At 36.8% G+C, this 26720-nt stretch overlaps 1 protein-coding gene and 1 long non-coding RNA gene across 2 annotated transcripts; one reads left to right on the forward strand and one right to left on the reverse strand.

Moving 5' to 3' along the window:
- Window positions 1–17: 17 nt before the first annotated feature.
- On the forward strand, window positions 18–9440 carry LOC122838310 (deoxynucleoside triphosphate triphosphohydrolase SAMHD1-like). Its single transcript, XM_044128868.1, has 15 exons — window positions 18–138; window positions 295–394; window positions 1198–1358; window positions 1612–1727; window positions 2246–2316; window positions 3925–4047; window positions 4442–4542; window positions 4639–4747; window positions 4839–4930; window positions 5039–5169; window positions 6390–6529; window positions 7045–7098; window positions 7219–7323; window positions 7473–7608; window positions 8116–9440. The coding sequence occupies exons 2-14, from the start codon at window positions 374–376 to the stop codon at window positions 7605–7607; spliced, it is 1359 nt and encodes a 452-aa protein (XP_043984803.1). The 5' UTR covers window positions 18–138; window positions 295–373; the 3' UTR covers window position 7608; window positions 8116–9440.
- A 9851-nt stretch (window positions 9441–19291) lies between these two features.
- On the reverse strand, window positions 19292–26105 carry LOC122830754. Its single transcript, XR_006370588.1, has 3 exons — window positions 25958–26105; window positions 21210–21365; window positions 19292–19472 (listed from the first exon to the last, which is right to left on the reverse strand). It is a non-coding gene; the product is annotated as an uncharacterized LOC122830754 (long non-coding RNA).
- Between the last annotated feature and the right edge of the window lie 615 nt (window positions 26106–26720).

A 26720-nucleotide genomic window follows, 5' to 3' on the forward strand; every position in this document is an offset into this window, starting at 1 on the left:
GTGTTCCTCTTTTACATCAGATAATAATCCAGCCCTGGAGGAGGATACACTCCAGCTGTCACTATAAATTGTTGTTGAAGCAGGTTGGAATTTTGATTCTGAAGATTCTGAGGTGACTGAAGTTTCCTTGCTGCGCTGGTAATATTGCATTGAGTAACAGAAAATAATAAATATTTATTGTGTTTGGCATTTGCTTTAAATGTAGTCCTGTTAACAGAATATATTAATAAATGCTATGTTATCTGTTTCACACTGGACTGTCTGTCTTTGTTTTAATCTTTTCCTTCTTTACAGCATCTTGTCATCAGTCATTTGATCCTTCATTTCAAGAGTTTTGGTGACCATCTGCTGATCCTGCAAAACCTCTGAAACAATGGCAGACATTGTCTCTAAGGTAAAACTGTTTCCACTGGACCGGATGTGAAAAACTTACTTCATTCACAAATGTCCTCAAATTTTCTCAAAGGGCCGAATGTGGGAGAATGCTTCGATGAAATTATCTTTTAACAAACTGTTAAAATATTAATAAATACCTCTGTACTTAATATTACATTGAATATATTTTCACACTGATGTACAGTAGTTTAACAGCATAGCAAAAGAAACTGCTTTAATTTGATTAGCAAAATAACATCTAAGGACACAACTTTTATCTTGAACTGTTAAGAAAAATCTTCGAGTCAGATTTGGCCCCTGGGACTTTAGTTTGACATGTGTGCACTAGAGGGAGATGTAGTTCTCTGTTCCTCTGTGTTCACAACTCTGTTGCCAGAAAAATGGTGACAATAACTTGGTGGAATTCAAAATACTGCATAATTATACTGTTTAAAATATACCATAAGTAATACAAAGTAAAGAAAGAATATGACAGTTTGTAAAGGAGAACTTTATTGAGACAAATTAATTGGTAAATGAGTTTTACATATAAAATTTGTATTACACTACAAACCCAGAGATGTTTATTCTTTTCTCTTTTCAATTTTAAAAGTCTATTTTTGTGACTCTACTTTGTCATATTCTGTGCTTTTAAGAGTTATTAATGAGTAAATAAGATTTCTCATTATTCTCATTTCTCATAGGACTTTTGGAGAAACTTATCACTCAAGTTTCTGTTCTGTTGGTTCCACACAGATATTAATTATTTTGGTCCTTTTCTTAAATTAGTGATGTTGACGTGATTCTATACCTGCTTTTCAGGTGTTCAATGATCCCGTTCATGGCACCATTGAGCTGCATCCAACACTTGTCAAAATCATCGACACTCCTCAGTTTCAGCGACTTCGAAACATCAAGCAGCTTGGCGGATTATATTATGTTTATCCTGGAGCGTCCCACAACCGCTTTGAACACAGCATTGGGTAAATGTCTGTATTTATTGCACCTAATTGCTGTCAATTAATTTAAGGTAATGGCTTTAACTTAAAGGCTTTAAGAGATGAATACTTGCACAGTGTGTTGCAAAAGTATATCTGTGCTTCTCAAAATAACTTTATAAATGTCTAATTACTATGTTGGTTTAGAGCTAACATTAGTTGTCTGTTGAAAGTTTACACCAGTTTACTTCTTTAAGTTTATTTTATTTTGTATGAGATCTTTTTGTTGCTCTTACAGGGTGGCACATTTGGCTGGAGAACTTCTTCAGACTCTCAAAGAGAAGCAGCCACGTCTCAAAATTAATGACAGAGACATCCTTTGTGTGCAGATTGCTGGACTTTGTCATGACCTGGGTGAGGTATTCCCCAAAAAGACTGTTTCACAATATTCAGCTTCTTCAATATACAATACTTTCAAGAACTATTCAGCTTCTTCAAAATCTATTTCCTTGCCTCAAATGAGGAAATGAATTATATTTATTGCTACTTTTGACTATTGTCATTTTACATTATAGAGTTTGACGAAGGAAGTATTCCACTTCTTCTAAATCTACTTCCAAATCAATACATACAAAAAAATATGAATAAATAACTTATATAAAATCAGCATTTATGTTAGAAAATAAATCTATAATTTATTTTAGATTTACTTTGGAAAAAATCTATAAAATAATATGGTGATTTTTTTATTATGATTTTATTATCTGTATATGTATCTAAACAGAAACTTCACTTGATCAAAATCAGGTTTTAAGATAAAAACGGATTAGTGGATCACTGGTTTCCAGAATGAAAGAGATCAATTTCAAAAATTTTTATTTTCATTTTGAGTCAGACTTCTGATCCCATTTACTCTATTTCTCTCTTTCCAGGACATGGACCATTTTCCCACATGTTTGATCAAAAGTTTATACCCAGAGCACGTCCTAAATATGCCTGGACCGTAAGAAATTATTTTTACCTTTTACTGAATTGCTGCCTCGTTTATTTTTTCAGACTGGTTTGAGAATAAGAAAGCTTACATTTTTCCTCCACTCTTTGAATTGGAGTTAGAGTATGACAGTTATTTTTTGACCAGCTTTAAAGATGAAAAGTTTTTAAGTTGACTACCTAGTTTGTAAGAATATGACTTTGAATATGACGAATATGAACAAATATGACTTTCCAAAAGGACTGGTTTAAAGCTTAAACCAGTCCTTTTGACAACTGGATTAACAAAAATACATTCAGTGCTGTCCCTGCTGGTACCTTAACAGACTAAATAAAACTGATGTAATGAGATACATCAATACTTGTCAAAAATATTTGCATATCCTTAAAGAGAATAATTTTGTGTGTCCCTCATTTTGGAAAGGGAAAGTCATATTTATCTATTCAATACTCACAGTGGAGTAGACTATTCAACCCTTCTTTTCTGGTCATTGTTATGATTATAACTTGCATATAATGAAAACTAATTCAGTGTCTCAGAAATGTAAATTTACATACGATCATTGAAAATAGTATTTTGCATTAATGCTGTGTAGCATGCAGTTGATCAGCCTGTGATTAATTATTACTACGGAGGTGTAATGAAAACCTCTGTAGAGGTTTAGATAGTTGCCTTCAGTTCATCTGTATTGTTGGTTTTAGTGTCACTCATCTTCCTCTTGACAATACTTCATAGATTCTCCATGGACTTCAGGTCAATCTAACACTGAAACACCATGGTCATATAAACAGCTCTGGGTTTTAGTAGTAGGGACAGATGCCCAGTACTGCTGAAAAATCCTAACAGCAACTCCATAAAGATTACTTATTTAATTTATAAAAGATTCTTGTGAAAATAAATCTGATCAGAACCAGAATATCTGCCTAAATTTAAAAATATGGAAAATATTTACAGTGTCCTGCTGTGTCTAATTAAAGCAGCAGTATCTACCTTTTATTTAACAAAAGATTTTATACGTATTTGATAAAGCTGTGACAATTTGGTATGAGACAGATAATCAGCGAAAACAATCACGCTCGTCTGTCTTCTCCCAGTGCTAATTAGAAATAACCAATCAGAGCCAGGTGGAGGGTCTTTGTGCTGTCAATCACCCTCATGTGGTATGCCACTCATACCCCCACTCTCTCCTTGCTCTGTGCTACACCATTTCTTCTTCCTGATAGCAGAGGTTGTTGTGAATCCTAGTCTACTTTGAATGACCACTAATGATGTCGAATAAACGATTTTCCTCGAGTGGTAAGTTGTTTCTCTGCCATTGGCACATTTAGCCATGTGTACATGAGGTTGATAGACAGTGCTAACACACTCCTTCTGGCTCTGATTGGTTGTTTTTGACCAGGAGCTGTGCATTTCTTCAGGTATTTCACTCAGAGGTATTCAGTATACTATAATGATGTAATGAAGTTTTAAAAAATATGTGAAAAAAAAAAAGAAAAATTGTAAAAGTTGCTTCAGCTGCTTTAAACTTAGGCTGATTCTCATTTATTCACAATACACATTTTTTTATTTTTGAAATGTGACTGTCTCTTCTTATAGTAACTAATTTTATGTTTCTTGCAGCATGAGAAGGCATCTCAAAAAATGTTTGACCATATGGTGGAAGAAAATAGATTGGATTCCCTGATGCCTAAAAAGGACTGGGCCTTTATAAGGGAGCTGATCGATCCTCCAAAGATTGCTAAGGTATCCATCTGTTCAGCTTTAGAAATATACGAGTATAATCTTCAACTGGATCTTGGTTAGTGTGGTATAATTTGTTGCACTACCACCATCTTATCATCACCGTCTTTGAATGTGATAAACTTTAAAGCACTGATATAGAAAAATTAGAGAAAGTACTTCTTTACAAGGGAAGTGGAAAGTCGTCCTCAAAACAGTTTAACTGGAAAAAGAAACATAAAATAAATAAAAAAAATAGAAGGAATTAACTATGATGTATAAAACTACCACATTGTATCAAAAACATTAATGTATTTTTGACAAAGGACAATTTGTATTTTCTATGTCACTGTTTCTTTCTGTGGAATCAGAAAATATAACTTTGAAAATTAATACTTGTGTGGTTGTCTATTAACAGTGGCCACACCATGGCCGTCCTAAAGAGAAGGCCTTCCTCTACGAAGTTGTGTCCAACACAAGGAACAAGATTGATGTGGATAAGTGGGAATATTTTGCTAGGTAAATTTTTAGATCTAATTCTCCTCTCAAAATTTCAATCTTGTCTTAAATTCCATAAATTTTTGAAAATATTTTTTTCCTCTTGCCATTTGTCAGGGACTGCCATCAATTGGGTATACAGAACAATTTTGACTGCCATCGCTTGATTAAATTTGCCAGAGTGTGTAAAGTGGATGGGATGAATCAGATCTGTTACAGAGACAAGGTTTGATTTGTTTAATTCTTTTTCCATCTTATCAACATTAAGATTCAAAATTACAATATTTGCCACTACATGCTGTCATTACTGTTAACAGGAGGTGTTCAACCTGTACAACATGTTCTACACAAGGTTCTCTTTGCACAAAAGAGCCTACCAGCACAAAGTGGGCAACAACATAGAGTGGATGTAAGGAGTCCTTGACATTGCTGGATCTTAGTGGATGCTGTTTCTGTTTTATTACCTTTTATTTCATGCAATGTTTTCTCACCATTACAAGCTGGGTTTTTCCTTCAGGATCACAGATGCTTTTCTGAAAGCAGATAAACACTTCAAGATTGAAGGCAAGGAAGTTAGGAGGGGCATTAGGAAGAAGTGCACTCTCTCCAAAGCTATTGATGACATGGTGGCATATACTAAGCTGACAGGTGAGTAAACTTGCACAACAATGTAGAAAAACATAAGAGTATGTTAGTTGGATTAAATGTGGATATTTAAGACCAATATAAACCTGTATTCTTTATTTTACTTGTGCAAAATCAAAGGGACGGAAATAAAAATAAAGTTATAAACAATTTGCATCCACAAGGTCCATGTGGGTAAAACTGGCATTAGCATTCATAATTTAATGCTGACAGTTTATTCAGCACTTATTTTAATAGCATTTATGAACAGAAACGTAAAACACTTACAGTAACTATAACATAATCAGAAGTATATTAATCTAGATTTCCCCCACCCTTATTTTCCTTCTACAAAACCTTGCTTGCTACTCTGTCTTGTACACAAGATACATTAGCATCTTGTGTACAAGATAACTTGGATGGCTAGAAGGTAGCCATCCAAGAAACTAAATTAATCAAATAACCTTAAAAAAGAAATATTCCATAAAAAGGCTTCTCAATATTGAATAACAGATCATAACATTATTATAGATTTCTGTGCAGTGCCTTCTGTCCCGATCAGCATCCTCTCAGTCCACGAGGATTTAAAACTGACTTCACTGAAGTTCAGTCAGTTCAGCACAGAATGCGTTTCATGATTATTACATTTACCTTTCTCATGCACAGTACCAAACAGAGCAAACAAAGGGTTAACAGCTTCATGCCATTAACCTTATTAGGGGTGTAATGAAAAAACTCCTTCCAGAATATGAATTAGCCTGGTTTGTCCAGAAAACATTGTTTCAAGTGGCTTCATCTCTGCAACACAGTAGAGATCTTGCACTCAGACAGATGCAAGGCGGCATTGTTATGGACATGTGTATCCTAACTTAATTTACAACATAGAATAATTAGCACAAGGTAACATGGCATTTCTAACACAGAAAGATTTTATTTTTTCTTCCATTCCGATGTCCTTTTTTCTCTAGTACCTCCCAACATTTTGTTATCAGTTTTGGAGATCAGACTTTTTTATGAGAATTTTAAATTAATGTGGTGACTGGGGTGTAGGGATGTAGGAAATGTCAGAGTTGTGAGTGTATAAGAATGTTTTTATGGACAGCTGCTCAAATTATACTTTTTCTGTATAAAAATAGAGGAAAAAAATAACAATTTTCTCTGGTATTTAGAGTCTGAATTTTTAGAGGATTTTAAATCTATTTCTTTGTTTCGACCAATTTTGTGTTTTTCTGTTTGCCTTGTAGATGCTGTATTTTATGAGATATTGAACTCCTCCTCTGTGAGGCTTCAGGAGGCACGGAAAATACTGGAAAGGATAATGCAAAGAAACCTCTACGTGTGTCTGGGGGAATTTTCATCAGATAAGAGTCTGGACGAAATGAAGGTATCCTAAGAACTTCAACTATACTCAGTAACAATGTAACTATCCATCCATTTTCTAACACCCTTGTCCCGAATGGGGTCGGAAGGAGTGCTGGTGCCTATCTGCAGCTGACATTCTGGGCGAGAGGCGGGGTAGACCCTGGACAGGTCGCCAAGGCAACACTGAGACAGACAGGACAAACAACCATGTACACAAACACTCACATCTAGGGAGAATTTAGAGAGACCAATTAACCTGACAGTCATGTTTTTGGACTGTGGGAGGAAGCCGGAGAACCCGGAGAGAACCCACCATGCACAGGGAGAACATGCAAACTCCATGCAGAAGGACCCCGGGCCGGGAATTGAACCAAGGACCTTCTTTTCTTGCTTCAAGGAAACAGTGCTACCAACCGTTGTAACTACCAGCTATTACAACTGTTACAGTTGTAACAATATAGTTACAGCTGTAGCTATATTGTTTGATTTTTAAGTAAAAATCTGGAAATTGTAACATTTTATGCAATTTCTGTTTAGAATCAGTGGGAGGAGCATCTCAAAGGGGGAAACCCAGACGATTATGTTGTGGAAGTGAGTTTTAATGCAAATAGGATCTTTTTTTTTTTTTTGACTGAGGAAATTGATTTTAATATTTGCAATTTAATCTCTGAAATATTATTTGTAACCTCACACTATTTATTTAATATTTAGTTAGTCAAGTATAACTATGGAATGAATGAAGAAGACCCCATAAATCACGTGAGGTTCTACAAAAAGCAAAAGCCAAATGAAGCCAACCCTATCGACAGAGCTGAGGTGAGAATGAAACAGAATATTTTAGATTCTTGATTTGTTCATTTCTGTCACTCGTGTTCTTCTGAATCAAGATTATTTGAATTTTCACCACAGTGTTTTTAATTTATGGTTCAATACAAACTGCCATGTGCTGTTTATATCTCTTTCAGGTATCTTTACTTCTTCCAGAGCGGTTTGAAGAGAAGAAGTTTAGAATCTACACTAAGAGAACAAATAATGTCCATCTGCGGGATGACAGAAGGATCTATAACGCATTTCCACCCGCAAAACCACCTCAAGCCTGAGGTATTTCTGGAGGATGTAACTAGCCAAATATAATAGACATCAGTTGTTTTTAGTTAGCTGTGATTCATAACTTTCTAATTTTATTTTAAACAGTATGTGAAAAATATTAGGAGTTTATCTACTTGAATTTGATTTACTGACCCCAAAAATTTGTGTTTATTCCACAATGTAAATATCTGTTTGGGTTAAGATCCCAAGTCTGTTAAAATACAGTACAATATGTATATAACTCTATTAGTTAATGTTCTTGCACCATTAATTAATATCTCAAGTCTATAAAAATACAGTATAACATATATAACTGTATATTAATTAATGTTCTTGTGCCACCACTTTCTGTAAGAAGTAATGTAGAGTTATTTTGGTTTTATAATCGTCAAAATTATCTGTGTACTGTAGTTTACTTTTTATGTCACAATTTATGCATTTTCATTTATTATGTACACTGTGCACTCAGTCCACAGTGTACACTGAGTGCACTTGCAATATCGCTTTTCTGTTTTTTAGGAAGTAATCATGGCACCGGTTCTGAAGACTCTGAAACCAGGTTGGAATAACCACAGAACTTGAAAGAAATACATTTTTTTCTTGTCAATAAGTATAACCATTCATAAATTTTAAATGGGTTTGTAAAAGTGCAGACAAACTGTTTTTGCATTTAAAGAGGGTTGAAAGTTAATCTTATAGGGGTTTATTTTTTCTTAAAGGTGAAGGTTTTGATTAACATAGACAATATTTACATATCAAGGAATACAGTAGAAAAAGATACATTTGAAACTTTATTCAAATATTTGACTTGTCATTTGTGTTTGGTGTTTGGTATATGGGTATTTGATTTATTAGTTTTATTCATACTTAATCAATTAGTTTTAGTAAATTAGGTTTGTTGTCATCACCTTCCAGGTCTGTTGACATTACAAATATGTCTTTGGGTGTCATTTAAATACAATATTATTCTTGACTAAATGTGTAATAGTGCCATTCAATCTGGACTTGAATGTGTAAAATTTTCTCAGGAGTGGTGAGAATGTAATCATTTTAACAAACTTGTTTTAAAGTAAATTGTGAGATGTCACATTGTGTTTCATTTCTTTCAACACCGTTGTTCTATACATTTGTTTTTTTGGTTACATCTAAAACTTTACCGAAGCCTGAAGCTCAGCTGTAGAAATGTCATTGGTCTTTCACCCACTAAAGAACTCAGGAAGAGTCTTGTAGATACCGTATATTGCTAATATGAAAGTCATTTGGCAAATTTAGACTTAAAGTATTCGTTTTATTCTCTTATTTAAATTGTTATTCTGATTAGAAATAGTTTGAACAAGTTTTCATGTGGTGAAAGTGAAGGAGGTCTCAAGGACACTTTTTTTTTAACCAAAAATAATCAAAATATCATTGGAAAAATAACAAAAGCTGGCCAGCAATTATAAAACTTGTTGCTTTTGTATTTTACAATTTCAGTCTTTACTGCACCATTTAGAGAAAATAAATCCACAACTTACATCTTTATTATTGACTGGTTTAGTAGACATTTTTAATATCTGATCTGCTTTCAGAATACAAATTAAGAAATAAGTTTTGTAATAGTTGAATTGGTTCTTCATATCTATAAGTTAATGACATTAACATTTCCATCAGCCTATGAGTGTTTGGTCTGTAGTATTAAATTACCCTGGATTTAACTTCAGCATATTAATCATTTTGTGTGTGAATTCAATTTTAGGAAGACATTTCTGGTGTCAGGGTTGTGTTTTATTTTATTTTTTTATCCATTTTTTGTTTGTACTTAAGTGTTGAAATAGAATGTGAGTGAGTGAGTGAGTGAGTGAGTGAGTGAGTGAGTGAGTGAGTGAGTGAGTGAGTGAGTGAGTGAGTGAGTGAGTGAGTGAGTGAGTGAGTGAGTGAGTGAGTGAGTGAGAGTGATGAGCATGCTGGTTTAGAAAACTTTAATAAAAAGTTCATTATAATTTCTGCTTGAACTCTACTGTCTTGCAATGGAATTATATATATATATATATATATATATATATATATATATATATATATATATATATATATATATATATATATATATATATATATATATATATATATATATAATTCTGATTACTTTCCTAACCAGAATTGATTTTCTTTTCATTTAAAAAATAATTTTTATTAAAGGTTTTGCTGTTAATTGATGTGTGCAGAGCCTAAAGGAAATGGATGGTTTAACTGTTGCCTAGCTACAGGTTGTGTACCCCAATTAATTTAATTTAAATTAAATTGAATTTAAATTGAATTCAGTTTAAATTCAGTTTAATTTAATGAATACTTGTTGGATCGCTTTTCTTTTCAGTTGCTGCTGTATAAATAAAATACGTTTATATTTTAATTTCAATAGCACCAACTGAACATACATCACAAACAGATATTTATATTTATGAAACCATAAGGTTTATGATTCATTCGCTTCCTCTGCAGCACTCAAATATCCAGGAAAAGAAACTCAGGATCGTCTTAGGGCAGTTCTCGTTTAATTTTACCTCAGCACTGTCAAAGTAATTCTCAGCTAAGAAGGAAAGTTTTTTTTCTTCATTTTCCGATTTTGTGGGTTCTTCACAAGGAGCTGGTAAACTGGTGACAACATCTGGTGATGCTTTATCTACCTTACCTTCAGATTTGAATGGATTGGGCAGTTTGATGTTGGAAACACACTTCTGCTGCTTTGTTGCTTGTATTTGTTTCCTGACAGGTGTGGGTGTTTCCTGAGCTGACATTTGGGGCTTCACATGGATCAGAATTCTTCCTTTTTTGCATGAGAGTTTTTTGTATTGGTGTAAACCCGCCCCCACTTTCTGAGATGTTTCGAGCCCGTGTACCATTTCCCCCTGTGATCCTGGGTCAGTTTGACTTTCTGTGTCCTGCCTCCCAGCTTTTAATGAAAATATGTATTCCTCATTTTCATAATCCTCTTCAGATTGGTGGTCAAAGCACGAAATAGCTGAACCAAATCTGCACAGAATTTCACTGGATGTTTTATACCTTCCAACCTCTGCTTCCTCGAGCTGCGACTCTCTCATGTTTGCATGGGCCAAAGATACGTCTGACCCCTTGCTTTTATAATGAAAGATGTGACATAGTTATGAAACGATGGCCAAGAGCTTGACTTGGGGTGATCCTTTTTGCTGGATTGACATGCAGCATTCGCTTAAGGAGGCTCATGAAGGCCTGTGTGTCTTGTTCTTCAACAGGATCATCCAATCCCGGGTGCAACCTTGGCAACTCATCAAAAGTCTGTATATATTTGTCAATGCAACTGTGCTTGACAACCTTTTTCCCGTTAGTTTTGATATTCCTCATTCGTATTCAGTTTCCAAAATGAATCCTGAGTGAAAGTAAAGAAAGTGTTCACCCTCAACCCTTTCCTGAGAATGTCATCCTCTGGGAAACCGTGCAGCTTCGTTATCACTCTGATGAACTCGTATTCAGATTGCACGGGATACATGTGCCTTCCGATGAAAACCAGGGCCAGAACGCAGCCAAGAGCCCACATGTCAACGCCCTCTTCCAAGGGCAGGCCCAGCACCACTTCAGGGGCTCTGTAGCCGAGAGCTTGGATCATCTCAACCCTTTCCAATGTGGATCTCCTCATGGCATTGCCAAAGTCGATAAGCTTCACCTTAAACGGCTGCAACTCGTGGTTCACAAGCATTACGTTGTCCGATTTGATATCACAATGAACAATGCCGATGCTTTTTAGTGCATCCAGAGCCACTAACAGCTGTTGAGCTATGACCCTTATTTCAGACACGTGCAGCGGCAGAAGTTTTCTATCTACGAAAAAGTCATACAAGCTTTTACTCAGAAATTCAAAAACAAGGCACTTGTGTCCTTTGTAATTGAACCCTTCGTAAAACTTGATCAAGTTTGTCTTGTCAGCATCGAGTTGTCTTATCGCTTTTAATGCTTTCAGTTCAGCTTTGCCTGCATTGGAGTTTCGCTTAAGAACCTTGATGGCCCTAAGCTCATCCGTGTGAAGGTTCCTACAGCGGATCACTTTTCCAAAACTGCCCTCTCCTAATTTATTTTCCACAACATATGAGTCAAACTTACTGTGGATAATGGCATGCTCCTTCCATTTGAATGAATTTTTGCTCAAGAGGATCTTGTCAGAACTAAACATCCTTGCATCCATTTGGCTCAAAATAATTTTGTCAGAACTAAACATCCTTCCATGCCTTTAGCTCAGAATGACTGTGACAGAACTAAACATCCTTGCACAGTTTGAACTGTGTTCAAATGACGGTCTGTGAACTTTTGGATTTCAGTGATCGAATGTTGTGACGACGCTGACTGTTACGTCACAGAGGAAGCTGCGCGTGTCTGTTCTCTGTTGGATTCAGTTGCGTAGCCTCGGGAGCGTTGACCGGAAAGACGGTTGAAGCGATCGGGTCGCACGACAACGTGTCGCCGTACTGAGAACATAAACCACAACAGCCTGCACGAAAACACAAACAACATATTTCTGCTTTCTGCGCTGATATTATGGTTTATGTTTTGGCAATTATCGCTAGAAACTCGGTGTTTATGCTAGTTTTTAACACCCCTGTATTAACGTCAGCAAATATTTATGGAAGCAATTGCACACAGTTTTAATTGTGATTGAAGATTTCTTCGGAGTTTTATAGTGCTTGACGAGATGTAAAATTATTAATCATTGGACATAATAACTGTATCAACATTTTTTAAAAAAGCGGAAAATAATTTAAATTCCCCAATTTCTATTTTCAGAAGAAATTCCAAGTGCTACAACACAACAACAATAAAATTAATAATAACAGTGATAATCATCATCATCATCATCATCATCCCTACACTGAATAACTTTTATTAGGAAAGAATCTCACATCCACACACTAAGATCCTGACATTAGCTTTAGCCATCAATAGAGACAAATAATGCAACTCAACAATGTCAACAACAGGCAAAAATAAAAGAAGAAGCCTAAACAAACCAATTCATAGCAGAATAATTATGTTCAAAAATGAATTCAGTGAAGTTTGTCCCTTGATGGTGAGTTCAGTACCATGGACAGCACTCTCGTTTCATGCAGATCTGTCCATGGTGCTGAATTCTTCCCCCAAACGTACAAACCGATGTCTAAAGGAGAAAGGTTCAGATTCTAATGTGTTTCCTCTCATCTGTTTAGTGATACCAGCTTTAATATACAGTTTAAAGAAGATGTATTATGTAAGAATCGACTTTCTATCACGTCCTGTTGTTACATTCTCAACAAAAACATACAAGGAGTGTTTCTTTTGATTCTTTGGATATTTGAGAAATCCTTCGCCCTCCCGTGGCAACCATTCAGGGGTTTCTCAATGATTGACCCTCACATAGCTCCTCCTTGGAGCTGCGGTCAAATTGTGAAATTACATTTCGTTAAAGTCATGTTTGATATATACAGCCCTGACAGTAATAGAATTACTTGATTATGCTATAAAATGGTACTATGCGTCTGCCCCTTTAAAAAATGTTCTGTGTTTGTGAAATTTTGCTATGAAATATTCCATTTAAGAAATAAAAAAAGCATTGCTCAAAACAATAGCATGTAGTTTAGAGCCTATACATTTTATTGTTCAAGATCTAATAAATTGGTGTAGAAATTACTACTTTTTTTAAATCTTTTTTTTTATTTTTTTATATTTGATAGAAATTAATCTGACCCATCTATAGATTAATTACCTAATTTGTTGCTTTTGCACATCGTCTGTCATCTCTAACCTTGCCACCAGGTTGTGCTGTTGTATATAAATCACCTCCAACTCTTTTCTCGTGGTAGTGCGGTGTTAATTTCTTTCCATGTTTCCTTTTTTTAACAAAATTTGTTACAGATTGGCTCACAACGCTTTCCTCATTTGTCGAATACTTCTGACGATAAACACTTTGTAAATACCATGGTCTCGTTTTAAAAAGTGTTCACTTCCAAATTGGACCACAAATATTGCTTCACGCTTCCAAAGCGTCGTCTCCCTAAATCTTTTTTCACAATTGCAGCCGATTGTCACTAGATGGCACCATAGAGACGCTTTCAAACATCTCCTCATGCAGAGGAATTTGGATAAATGAAGTGTATTAGTTTGTTTGTATGTTTGGTTGTGTGTTTTTTATTACACTTTCTTTTATTTATTCCAAAATCTTTAGTAAATCTTTTTTATTATAATTTTATTTAATTTAATCTAACATACCAAAACAGCAGTTGATTTAAATCTTGTTGGGAGTCTTCTTCCCCTCTGAAATGTCCCGTGACATAGGGTGTTTCTGGAATTACACCGCTCTGATACATCCTGGACTCTCACATTTGCTTCAACACACACATCATCTCCACATCCTGTGATGCATTCAAGACATTTCTACCAGACACTTGCACAGTGCAGCAGCACCAGCAGCACCAAGGCCAACTGGCTGTCAGTATTTTTATAATCTTCATCCTCTCTGACCTCTTGCACCCCTCCTGGCGCCAGTGGTCTCAGCCCCTCCACACCTCCCCACCACACACACACTTGCTTACACACATGCTCCTGTACACTTAGCAGTGCCTCCGTGGATAATTGAGACCAGCTGTTGCAAGGTGCCTCTTCCCTTGACCCTGCACCCCTCCGTCCCCCTGCTGCTGTCGCTTCTGCTGGTGGTGGTGCACTTGCCTCTCTGGCAGAAAGCAAATCCAAAGTACCCCCCACTGCTCTCTCATTTCCCCTTCCTCTATTCTTACCCCCCACTCTGCTGGTCCAACATGCCTCTAAATGTGTTCGAAGACACTTGTGGTAATTGATAAATGCCTGATTTCCTGGTTTTCTGGTGTCTTTGAGAACTGAGAACTGAAATTGTTGGTCCTTAAACACATCCTGATAAACACACTGTTAGACTTTTTATTGTAATTTTACAGTACCTTACTGGCAACACTGTTGCCAGTAAGTTACTGTAATTACCATTCTACAGTACCTTACTGGCAACAGTGTTGCCAGTAAGTTACTGTAGTTGCCATTCTACAGTAACTTACTGGCAACAGTGTTGCCAGTAAGTTACTGTAGTTGCCATTCTACAGTAACTTACTGGCAACTTACTGGCAACAGTGTTGCCAGTAAGTTACTGTAGAATGTCAATTACAGTAACTTACTGGCAACAGTGTTGCCAGTAAGTTACTGTAATTGACATTCTACAGTACCTTACTGGCAACAGTGTTGCCAGTAAGTTACTGTAATTGACATTCTACGGTACCTTTACTGTCATGATATTTCACAGTTAATTTTTACTGTGCGTGTGCTTTGCAGTTATAACTGCTTTACTGTAAATGTAGTTTATAGCATAAAACTGTAAATGTATTTTATAGTAAAGCTGGTCTACTGTAAACTTGTTTCACAACATAAAGTCAGTTTTACTGTAAATTAAAGTTTACATTTTTTAATACAAGAATATTTTGCCATAAACCGAAAAATTTCATAAAAGAAATTTTAGTCCAAGTACTGTGAATAAAAACGGGTATTTATTTTCAGCAGATTTGTTGAAATAAAATCCATTTATATATTCACAATATCATAAAGAACAATGTCACAATATAATATAATGTGCTATAAAACAACAAAACCATAGAACACACTACAGGTCATGTCAATATTTTTTATGGCACATGTATGTAGCAACATGAACGTGTGTGCATCAAGTACCAGCCATAAACTATTTAAAGACTGACTTTTAAAAAATATATAGAATATACTTAACTTCATTTGAATATGAACTGTATTTCATTCAATATGGACACTTGAATGCATCTGGATCCAATAACAGTAACAATCTTTACATAACCTTTTCTATTTGTTCCACACTGTACAACAAAAGAACAACTAAAAAAACTGGGCACTACAAATTTTATGTACCACATCAGGTATGCACCAACATGAACACGTATATCATTCAAATGGTGAACAGTCAAAAACCAGCAGAGGCTGCATTGTCAGAAAGCAGTTAACAGTAGCTTAAATGTGCACTGTTACACAATACATCACAAAAACAGTGCAAGTGTGATAATGTACTGTATGGTAGACATTCATATCAATAATTATTGTTATATCAGATGCATTTCCTACATCAGAAGAACTTTTATTCCATTCGTCAAACAAAATCAGTGAGATCCATCTTGTGGAAGCTGAACTGTAAAGAATAAGACAGAAAATGTGGGAGGTCATGAGATGGTCAGGAAGTTATCTACATTTTCAAATCAACAGGAAGGCTGACAAATTAAGCTGAAGTGACAATGTCCAAATGCATAAAACCATTGGCATAAAGCAGCATTAAGTTGATAATTTGTTTAAAAAAAAATCAATTACACTGAAGTGATAATAGAAGCTGCATAAAGAATGAGCAGGACTGGCTTCACTTCAGGTTTTTGGATTGTTTATGGCAAAAGCAGTCAGTCAGTCTTCACTAATTCAAACGATTGCGTACTGTATTGAGACCCTGCAAATGTCCCCAAGGAGACGATGAAATACAACATGTCATAACAATCTTTTTAGTCATTTTGTTGGTGGACAATAAAATAATAAACATTTGGTAAAATGCTTACCTAGTTGGAAGTCCTCCATTCAAATTCAGCGAGTCGTTTGAGGAAGGTGTTGATCCGGGAGTTGACACTGACTACTTTCCTCTTGACTTCCCGTCTTGCAGCTTGTACTGACTTTGGCTGTGCATTTGGTACCAACATCTGGATTGATCCTCACAAAGAATCTTTTAACAGAAATAAAATATATTAATTGTATTTTTTAAAATGAAGACATGCAATACAGCAATCAGCTATGGTTCTTCATCATCAGTCAAACTGTCATTAAATTTAATTCATAAATGGTTTGGTGTAAAGTACTTACCGTTGTATCATCTCCAGTGTGGTGGATGCTGACTCCTGATACTCCAGATTGAAGTCATAATATGACCCAAAAAGACAGCAAGGACACTGGCAAAGTCATGTAGTTGCTCAGGCTTGAAAAATACCTTCTCCTCCATACTGACCATCCACCAGGTTGCAGACATCAAGCTATTTCCTAAAATAGACAAACCCTTGTCAGGCTAACGCTAGTGAGTAAAAGTACAGACTACCATAACTATTACATACATTGCTATAAAAATTATAGTGATAGAAAATATTCCTCTTACCAAGCATGATTACCCTTGGTGTTGTAGGTAAGGTCATTTCCATCTCAACAGACATCTTGGTGGAAGATACCTTTGAAACATAAAAGGAAAACTCTTAAATATGAATTACTGGTAGTAATTTATATTTAAAGGGCCAGTTCACCCAGATTACAACGGGTTTTTGAGAACCTCACCCCGGAGACTAGACTAGACTTTACCCCTACATCCTGCTATCACTCTGAAACTGCGGATGTGAATGACAGTTTGTGAGGCTAAACGGATTTTTTAAAGCATTACATTCCACAAATACAGTATCTGAATGGCTAAGTACAATATGGGTTAACAAAATGTTTGTGATTTGGGTGAATTGATACCTTTAACAAATTAATTGAACAATTCTGATTTAAGATGTGTGTTTTAAGTTAAGAGTTGATATAAAATTACATCAACCAAGATGAAGATTGAGTCTTTTTCTTTGAAATGTTTTCTTTTTCTCTGACGGAAGTAGGACATTGCTGTATTCCACAACGAAACCAATAATTAGCTGTGTGTTGATGTTTCTTCACATGACTACAAAATTCTCTAAATTATGAAGTACAAATACTGCAGAATTTACACCTGTACATAATTGCACCTGTTAGTACTGACTTAACTTTAAATTTGTAAGAGCATGGTTTAAACAGGTGAACAGTCCTTATATGTAACCAGGGTTGGAAATTAACTTTTTTGTCCACCTGCTGAACCAACTCAAAAAATAACAGAAACCACTTGAATGTTTTCCACCTTTGTCCTCATTTACAGACTCTTATACACTATGTTGGAGATGTAATGCTACTTTAGCAGGCTAACTAGCTGTAGCAAGCTCAAAGTTATAGATTAGGTTAGCTGCTCCTCTACATTTCCAGACTATTTTGTGGCTTCAAATATGTTTGAAGAGCTGTCTTTTTACCTGTTGTCTTGTCTTTTCAAGAGTTGAAACTATGTTAGCACTCAGCAGGACAGAACTGCACAGCCACTTGGAGGAAAAAAGCTTGGGAGTAAAAAAAAAAGTCATCTGACAAAAAGAAAAAAAAGAACAAATTAGAATTCATCCTTGTTGACCTAGCTAATCTGCACTCTTAACATTTGCAAGGTCATGGTTTAAACAAATTAACAGTTATTAGATTATTTTATTATCTAATAAAATAATTAGATAATTAGTTATTAGTTATTTAAAAAAAAGGGGGGGGGGATCAATTATCAGTTAACGTTATATTGTTCGACAAAGGATGTAACAACAATGCTAACAGACACTCAGCACTGAGCTTATCTCAACCCAAAGCTAGTCGTTCGAGGAAGATTTAGCGGCAAAAGTCAAGCTAAAACCTTCGGTAAAATTAGCACCTTAGCTAACGTTAATTCCGAACCAGCTCAAAAAATAACACCATCATATTTTTCTATCTTTCACCTCATGCTAAGTTATAGCATTACAGCATGATGCTATAAGTTACGTTAGCTCCATCTAAAATGTACATATCCAGATTAAGTTTTGGCTTCAAACAGTTTTCTAAGAAGTGTTTTTTTTACCTGTCTTGCGAAGAGCTGAAGCAGTGTGAGCCCACAGCACGGCGACAGAGCTGCACTTGCACTTGGACGGAAAAAGCTTCGGAGTTTAAAACAAACGTCATCAGAAAAACGTTGGAAGCGAAGCCACCCTTGATGACGTAGCCAGATAAACTGCATATTAATGTTAGCTAGGATGTGAAAAAAACAAAAGTACACACTCTCTTTCTGCCTTAAAAATATGTTAACCACTAAAGGAGTAAAAATACAGAAACAGGGAACCACGATGAAACATCTATGATGACCGTTGGAAATCAAATAGAATTCTTACATGGCCAGCGCAAAGACATTATAAGTGCAGTACCACTACTGCAATGTGTAAACAGTAAATTACAACTTCAAAACATACAGTAAGTTAATGTAATACTATGTACTATACCCATAATGCAATGCAAATTACAGTAACTAATTGTAAAGATGTTTTATGTTAGTTTACTGGGCATTTTGCGGTATTTAGCTGTAAAAAATACAGCAAAGGCTAACAGTACAAGACATTCTAAGTACAGTACCACTACTGCAATGTGTAAACAGTAACTTACTGCAACTTCAAAACATACAGTAAGTTACTGTAATACAATGTCCTTTACCCATAATGCAATGCAAATTACAGTAACTAATTGTAAAGATGTTTTATGTTAGTTTTACTGGGCATTTTGCGGTATTTAGCTGTAGAAAATACAGCAAAGGCTAACAGTGCATCTAGCAGTTGCAGAACATTAATTATTCTGTCAAATCACAACTAATAGATAAACATTTACGCAGTATAGTCATCCATAAATGTTGCTTATATAAACAAATAAAGAGAACCAATTTCTTTTTCTCTAATTTAAAGCAAAAAGTGCACAACAAAGCAAGAAAATAGGATGCAGATCACAAAAAAAAAGTTATACAACTTTAACTCTATTCACCTGGCCTGGGAAACATACAGATGTCACGGGACCCGAAAATAAAATTCATTTCTGTGTTCTTGTGTGTAAATACAGCAACTATCTTAGAAAGGCTGAAAAACATGGTGGTGGCTGCATCATGCTGTGGGGACTGTTTTCTTGAGTAGGAACAGGGAAGCTCCTCAGAGCCAAAGGGAAGATGAATCGATCTATGCAAAACAATTTGGGAAGAAAACACGTTAGCAGCTGCAGAACATTTGGAAGTGACGGGAAGGTTGATCTGGTTCTAAATATTTTTGAAAACCTGCCATCCTGTTCCATGGACATTTGTCGCTGTAACGGAACAAAATGTATAAACAAAAGTTAAAGAGCTGCGAATACTTTCACAAGGCACAGAATGTGTGCAGTTGAATCCGGGCGAGATGAGGGAGGAGAAGGGGTCAGCCTCTCTTTTCCAGCTGGTCTGTAGGGGTCAAACTGTGTGCATATGTGTGCGTGTCATGGCCTCTCATTAGGGGTGAGACGCTGCGGCTCCAGACCCCCATGGTAGGATTGCTGGGTGACTCTGCAATGATCCTGCCACTTTGAAGCCCCTGACCCCCCCTCCCCACTCTAACCCCCCCCACCAGGAGGCTAATGAGCCTCCAGTGAGCTCTAAATGCATGCCGGCATTAAGTGTGAGCGCGGTTAGATATCAGGTGGGAGAGAATCTGAAAAGCTCTGATAAGCCTGCTGTTGTATTTTTGCAGGGAATGGATCAGATAACAAGGCAGCGAATGTTTGGATGTGTTCAAACAGTTCAGGCCAACTCACCAAGCACCTGCTCCCCATGAGATATTTGGTTCTTCTTCAAGGTTTTATTCTTTCTTCTTCTCTATATACACGCATCAAAACTGAGGCAGCGTTGAAAAGCTGCTGAATCTGATTCAGCACCTCAGCCATCAACAATTGTTACCCATAATTACAAGCCGACCTCCACTGTTTTCCCATTCCAGCGTCTCTTTCTCGCCCCTGAAAACCGACTCCAGCACTCCCTCACATAGCTGAGCAGGCACTAAGACATGAATGGTTTGCTTTGGGCGGGGCAGAGCAAGCCCCGGCCCGCTAAAAGGAAGACTAAAACAGGTGCTCGAGTTTTCCGTCTTTTCATCCTTCGCTCTCTGTGCACGCTTTTTCTCACTTTTCCCCACCTGTTGAAGAGGGAGGACTCATGCTGGCTCATCTGAGCGTTTCAGCTCAGCCTGAGCTCTGCTGTGACAGAGGGGGGTCTGATCTTAAGTGGAGATAATCGCTTTACTGTGTTGGATCTGCTCTGGTCCATCCCCCTCCCACTTTTACTATTAAAAAAGTAAAAACAGCCTTGTTTTTTTTTTGTTGTTGTTGTTGTTAAATCAAAACTGAAACATTACATTTAGCTAAACTGTCGGGAAACTGTAAAGTTACATCGGAAGGTTTGCTACGATTAAAAACAAACAAACAAACAAAAACAACTATTGCAGCAACAAATCTCCCCTGATCTGCTTGTTGATTCCAGAGGGGTCTGGTGGTATGAGCCCCCTGCTGGAGCTCCTCACTGGGCCTGAAGTAAAGTCTCAAAAATCCTGACTCTCCTCACTGCAGGGGTCGAAATTTACCCAGCTGTTTGGGATCTGTACAGAGCCATCCGTAAGTATTGAAGCCTCTTGTTACAGCCACAACCTTCACTTGATTTCATTGGGATTTTACATAATAAATCACACCAAAATAAAAAAATAGAAAAAAAAATAGAATATAACATTAAATTTGAAGTACAGTATGTTTCTTTTTTCCCTTTGTTTTTTACAAATAAAAATCTGTAAATGGTGGTGAAGTTCTATTTAGAGTTTGATGCAACCCATACAGGACAAACAAAAAAACATGTCCTTTCCATTTACAACTTACAGCAAGAGGGAAATGTTCATACTTACATGCAAAATGCTGTGGGTGCCAAAAAGGCCACTCTGCCCATCACCCCCAACTTAAAACATTGTAGAGGCCGTCATTTACTGTAGGGATCCTTGTTAGAATTGATGGGTCGGTGGATGGAGTTAAATACTGAGCAATCCTAGAGGAAAATCTTGAGTCTGGAGCAGAAAGAGAACACACTAAACATGCAACCAGAGCTTGAAACTCAGAACTAAAATACAACTGAGATTATAAATTAATCTCAGTAAAATATTTATGTCCATAAATTCTCTCCATCTACTCTATCTTTGAGCGTTTGGGCAAGAAGAATCACAAACACCTATTTTCTAAACATATAAAGCTGGTGAAGAGGGAGTTGAGAGATACTCTTTGCATCAATAGCTTCTATAGTGCAAATTAATTCACCTTAAAAATAATCCTTTCTGAGCCTTTAAGGTTGGTAATATTAAAATTGAGTCATGAAGACTCTTTTTAGAAGTTCTGTCGTATACGCTGTAGTTGGATGAAATGTATTTTTCATTTGCTTGCCTGCAGAGTAAAAGAAAATACTTTGAAAAAAATAATCAAAAGTGATTTTTTTCATTCTCTACTCAATCTCTTGTGTCTCAAATGAATAATATATACCAGTGGGAGTTCATTAAGAGTTAATTTCGTTTGATCAGGGCTCAGCAGATTCAACTGGAGCACACAGGAATCAGAACCACGGTCACTGGATGTGGCAAATATTTGATTCTGTCATTTATTTTAAGTCAGTGTACTTCAGACTCTAGCCTTGTGTGGATATTTGTTTTGATAGCTCATTAAAAAATTTTCACTGCCAAGAAAAACTAACTGTGTAAGCGGTAAGGGATTTCTGGCTACTTGTGAAATGATTACAGATGTGAAATTGAAGTAAATTGGGATGAAATCATAAGATGTTGTTGGTACATCTTATGATGATGTGACAAACTGAGTCAAAAAGCTCTGAAAAAAGTAATAAATGTGACCCTAATCGACTGGGTTGAAATAAATTTTGTCTTCAAATCAGAAACCATTTCTGCAACAGATATTTAGACGAGGCATTTTTTCCAGTGAAACCATCTTGGTCACATCTGGAAAGACTTCCAGTTTCAAATGGGGCATTTTTGTGTGTGTTTGGGTGGCACCGGCGGGGGTTTGCTGTCTTGTGGGAATCCTTTCAGTATTCTCCACAGGGCTGATGTTTTCTCTGGGTTTCAAAAACACAAGCTCTTGCCTAATGATTTCAGTGTGTTGGTACGCTTTGTTTCCTTGTATTCGTTTAACCAAAAATCTCTTCCTCACATCACTCGGGCTTGATCTTCTGGCTCCCCACTCCAGCGAGGTGTGTTTGATTCATGTGTGTAGATGTGGTGCATGAGTACATCACTGCGTGTTTTGGCACATGTGCGTGCACGCATGCCACCCGTTCTCCTGTCAGGCCCTCTAGCTGGTAATCTGAGCATAGAGATTAGAAAGAAAAACAGCAGAGAAGAATGTCTTTGGTTGAGCCAGAGAGGAATTTACAATGGCCTTCAGGCTGCTCTGACCTCGCCCTCCCTTTCTCTCTCTGACTCTCTTCTGCATCCACATAAACACAAGCAATAATACTAAATGAAAATAAAATGCATTTAATCATCTTCAGGTGTACTTCACTGCATGGATCATCTTATTATTCTTAATACAGCACCTGAAAGCCCTTGTTTTCTTGGTATGTTTGATGTTTTTGGGAATGTCTTGGGGACACATCTGACAACATAAAACAAAATATGTGGGGTTGGGTACAACCGATTTGTTGGAATAAGAGTTGATATATCCTGTTTTTTTTGTATTTGCTGAGAAAAACATAAAAAAAAAATTAAGTTGTTTACTAAAAAGTCCTTAATTAGCCAGTTGTTAAAGACACATTCTGGTTATAAAACATTTGTTTCAAATTCTCAGCTCATTGTAATCTGTCGTAACATTTGGTCTGGTTGTTTCAAGAGCAAAAACTATAAACAATACATTATTTTAATCACGCAAATGCAAATCTTTTTTCAAACTGTCTTTGTTCATCCCCCATTTCTGGACATGATCTGACATGATCGGATGCTCCTCTGGCTTTCTGAACTTTTTCACAAGCATAATTTGTCATAAATTATCATAATCAATCTTACTTCTTTGATTGAAACTTTATAAAACATCAGAAGATAATTCAGATTGATTTTAGCCCCAATAAGATGATTTCTGAACAATTATTAGCTTAAATCTTGGCACAAAGGGGATGAAGAGAATAAAGAATGATAATCTCAGGTCCTGTGTTGGATTTTATTTGAACTTTCCTAAAGACAGGACCTTCAGATAGAGCTCATATAAAAGTGTTCATCATTTTTCTGAACATATGAGCACAATGTTTAATAAGGGTAAACTGATAAAATATTGCAGCCTTATGAACATTTACAAAGGTGCTCATATGTGGATTTGTGAACCAAACATCAGAGTACCGCCAACTTTTTTTAATCTAATTTTTACACATCCCCACTGAGATCCCTTCATGTTAGATTACTGCTTGTTTCTGTCATCTAAATGCCTTTTTCTACTCCTCTCTTTTATTTTTTCTTAAATACTGATGTTTACTTTCAAGCTGTGTCTCTCACTACTGTTGATCATGAGCATGACAAAACTGGGGGCTTATCCGGGATCGATAGATAGAAAGATAGATAGACGGACGGACAGATGAATGCACAGTGGCTCAGTCGGTGGCACTGCTCTCTTGCTCAAACAAGATCTTGGATTTGCATGTTCTCCCTCTGTATGCTTTGGTGCTCTCCATGTACTCTGACATCCTCCTAGTCCAATCACATGACTGTTAGGTTAATTGGTGTCTCTAAATTAAAAAGATTAAAAGCCGAAAAGAAGCCCTCATGCACTTTTCTTAAAAGGTCAGATGGAACAACAGTTGGACTTCACGTCTTCACTGGAAGAGTTAAATAAAATGCCCATTAATAACAGGACCGATGAGAGCAGCTTTGAAACCAAATCTTTCTACTGTTTGTTAGACATATAGATGGTAGAAGTGTTTTGATACATTCCCATCTGTTGCCCGTAAGGACACGAACTTCTGCAGCCGCTCTCCAACAGCTTGCAGCGAAGTCACCGAGTGGGCAGAGGCGGCACCGCATTGAGCCGCATCCTTGGTCTGAGTTCTGGTTTCAGCAGGACAGCTGCATGGATACTCAAGACAAACTGGTGATCCCCTCACTACATCCTGAAGAAGCCCCCCTTCGGCTTGGTCACAGACCAGCAACCTGCCCTCCTCCCAGACAAACTTTAGACTGTGTGTGAAACAGAAGGGGAGAGGTGCGCAGGTCTTTTCACAGACGGAGGGGACAGGTGTTAGGGACAGGAGGTGCCGTCTGGCCTGGGGGTGTGGTCAGGTGGTGAGACACCTGTGCCCACTTACTATGAGAGGGTCCAGTTACACATAGACTCACAAGCATACACATCGTACTGACCATTTGTTCAGACATGCAACATTAGACCATCCACTGTCTCATAAATGTGCACATCTGGGGAGTCAAAACAAGCCAGGAATGATTCTCCTCGTGCCAAAGCAAACGCAGAAACCTCAGATCTGTCATGAAGTAACATGATCAGAGTTCAAGGGTTGTGTGGTGTGCAGAAAGTGAGAAGAAGGCATGCAGGACAGATTTATGTGTGGGAAATATTACTGAGAAAAAGTAGGACAGATAGAGAGAACAAGGATTTGGAAAATCTGCTTAGCATCTTTCAACGTAAGGAGACTGAAGCTCCAAGAAGGAGTTTTGTGGAAATAAGCTGTACATAAAATAATGGTCAAAGTCATTTCTTGGCAAAAAATAACTTGTCCTAAAATCTGTGATTTTAGGAAATGGAATAATTATATGCACACACATAGTGCCACCCTAAAATAATTAGATCCAGCCACCTTGATGAACATTTTTCTGGTGGCACCATTGCCTTAACACTTGCTTAATATAAAATACTGAGATCTTTACTCAACACAACTCCCCTTAAAAGAACATGAACTATTACTTTATGCATCCAGATGTCATTTTTATCTCATCTGAGCAATTTCCTTTTTTTTCTCTCGCTGTAAATACTCTAATAAGCAAGTCAAACATCTAATTTCACATGCTCCTCTCATGTTTAATAAGCCCACCATCTTAATCAATCCTAAGCATATTTCAGGTCTGCAGTTCTTTGTGTGTTTTATTTCACAAGCATCATATAGAAAACAAACCTTTTATCTTAATGAATTTGTTGTTGCAACTCTGCAACACATTTAAGATCTCAACTTTACATTCAGCTGCCTTTTGAAAACAAAGATCAGATTTTGCTCATATGCATGATGTCCCTGTTAACCATGGTAGTGGGCTTTCAGAAAACAAATATCAAATGATTTTCTTTACTAACTTTTAAAGGGCAAAGAAATGTGTGAATTGATTCTAAATTCAAATTTCAGCAGGTTTGATATAACCAGATGTTCTTGCTCTGAGTGTGTGTGCAACATTTGGTGTGTTTATGGAAAACTCTGGAGATTTTGGAGATAGGCATCTGGCCCTGAGGTGTAGATTTCAGGCAGGTGTATTTTACTTAGCCTGCAGCAACTCAGGGGACAGGATAGGATGGAGCGAGGCGGGAGACAATCTGTGCTCTTTACAATAACATATACGCTCCAGATCCCCACTCAAAGCATGACTCCCCACCCTAAGCCACCTCCCTCGCTCTTTACCTTGTTCACGTGGAATGCTTTGGGACAATAGGACTGTCCCCGTCCTTCAGTTGGTGGCCCCCTGGGTCCACACAGGTCCTGACACGAGGACAAGAGTGCACCTTGCAACTCCTAGCACTGCCAGCAGCACCCTGGAGGCAAATACTTGAATACCAGTGGTTAAAAAAAAAAGAAAAAAAAAGAATCACACAACAGTCTGAGGTGAGAGAAGAGAGTGAATAAAGAGAGAAAAACAATTAGAACAGGAGAATTTCAGCTGCTGCCAGCTCTAACAGACTCATCTAGTTCCAAAGAAAACTAATACTTTTCAATCTTCCTACCTTGATTAGATTGTCACCCATTTTTATCTGCTCTGACAATAACATCCTCCTTAGTAAGTCAGCTCCATGTATTTTCTCTGTTTTCTCGTGTCATGACACGTTGGCCTTTGCCCAGTTTTCCATGTGCGTGTGTGGGCGTGTGTGTGTGCATGTGTGTGGTTTCCAAACTTTCTTACGCACTCCCTTTCTTGCACCACATTTAGTCTTGAGTTGGCTCATCGCTGAAATGAATAGCAGTTCCACTGGAATTTATTTATTTTTAAATAAGTGCATTTGCAAGAAAACATTTAGGCACATCTTGTTCCTCCTTCCAATCTGGTTAACTGTCAAAATTAGGAGTTTATTTGAAGACTGAAAACACTTTTTTTTTTGTTAAAGTCATTCTAATTATACTATAAATCATATAAAAAAGACAGATTCTTCAATGTTCCTATCCTGCTTTA

This window comes from Gambusia affinis, linkage group LG01, assembly GCF_019740435.1.
Source record: "Gambusia affinis linkage group LG01, SWU_Gaff_1.0, whole genome shotgun sequence".
NCBI lineage: Eukaryota > Metazoa > Chordata > Actinopteri > Cyprinodontiformes > Poeciliidae > Gambusia > Gambusia affinis.

Coding starts and splice junctions, on each gene's coding strand:
- LOC122838310 (XM_044128868.1), top strand. CDS start 374: ATGGCAGACATTGTCTCTAAG. Junction 2,317..3,924: donor GTCCTAAATATGCCTGGACC/GTAAGAAATTAT, acceptor TGTTTCTTGCAG/CATGAGAAGGCATCTCAAAA. Junction 4,048..4,441: donor ATCCTCCAAAGATTGCTAAG/GTATCCATCTGT, acceptor GTCTATTAACAG/TGGCCACACCATGGCCGTCC.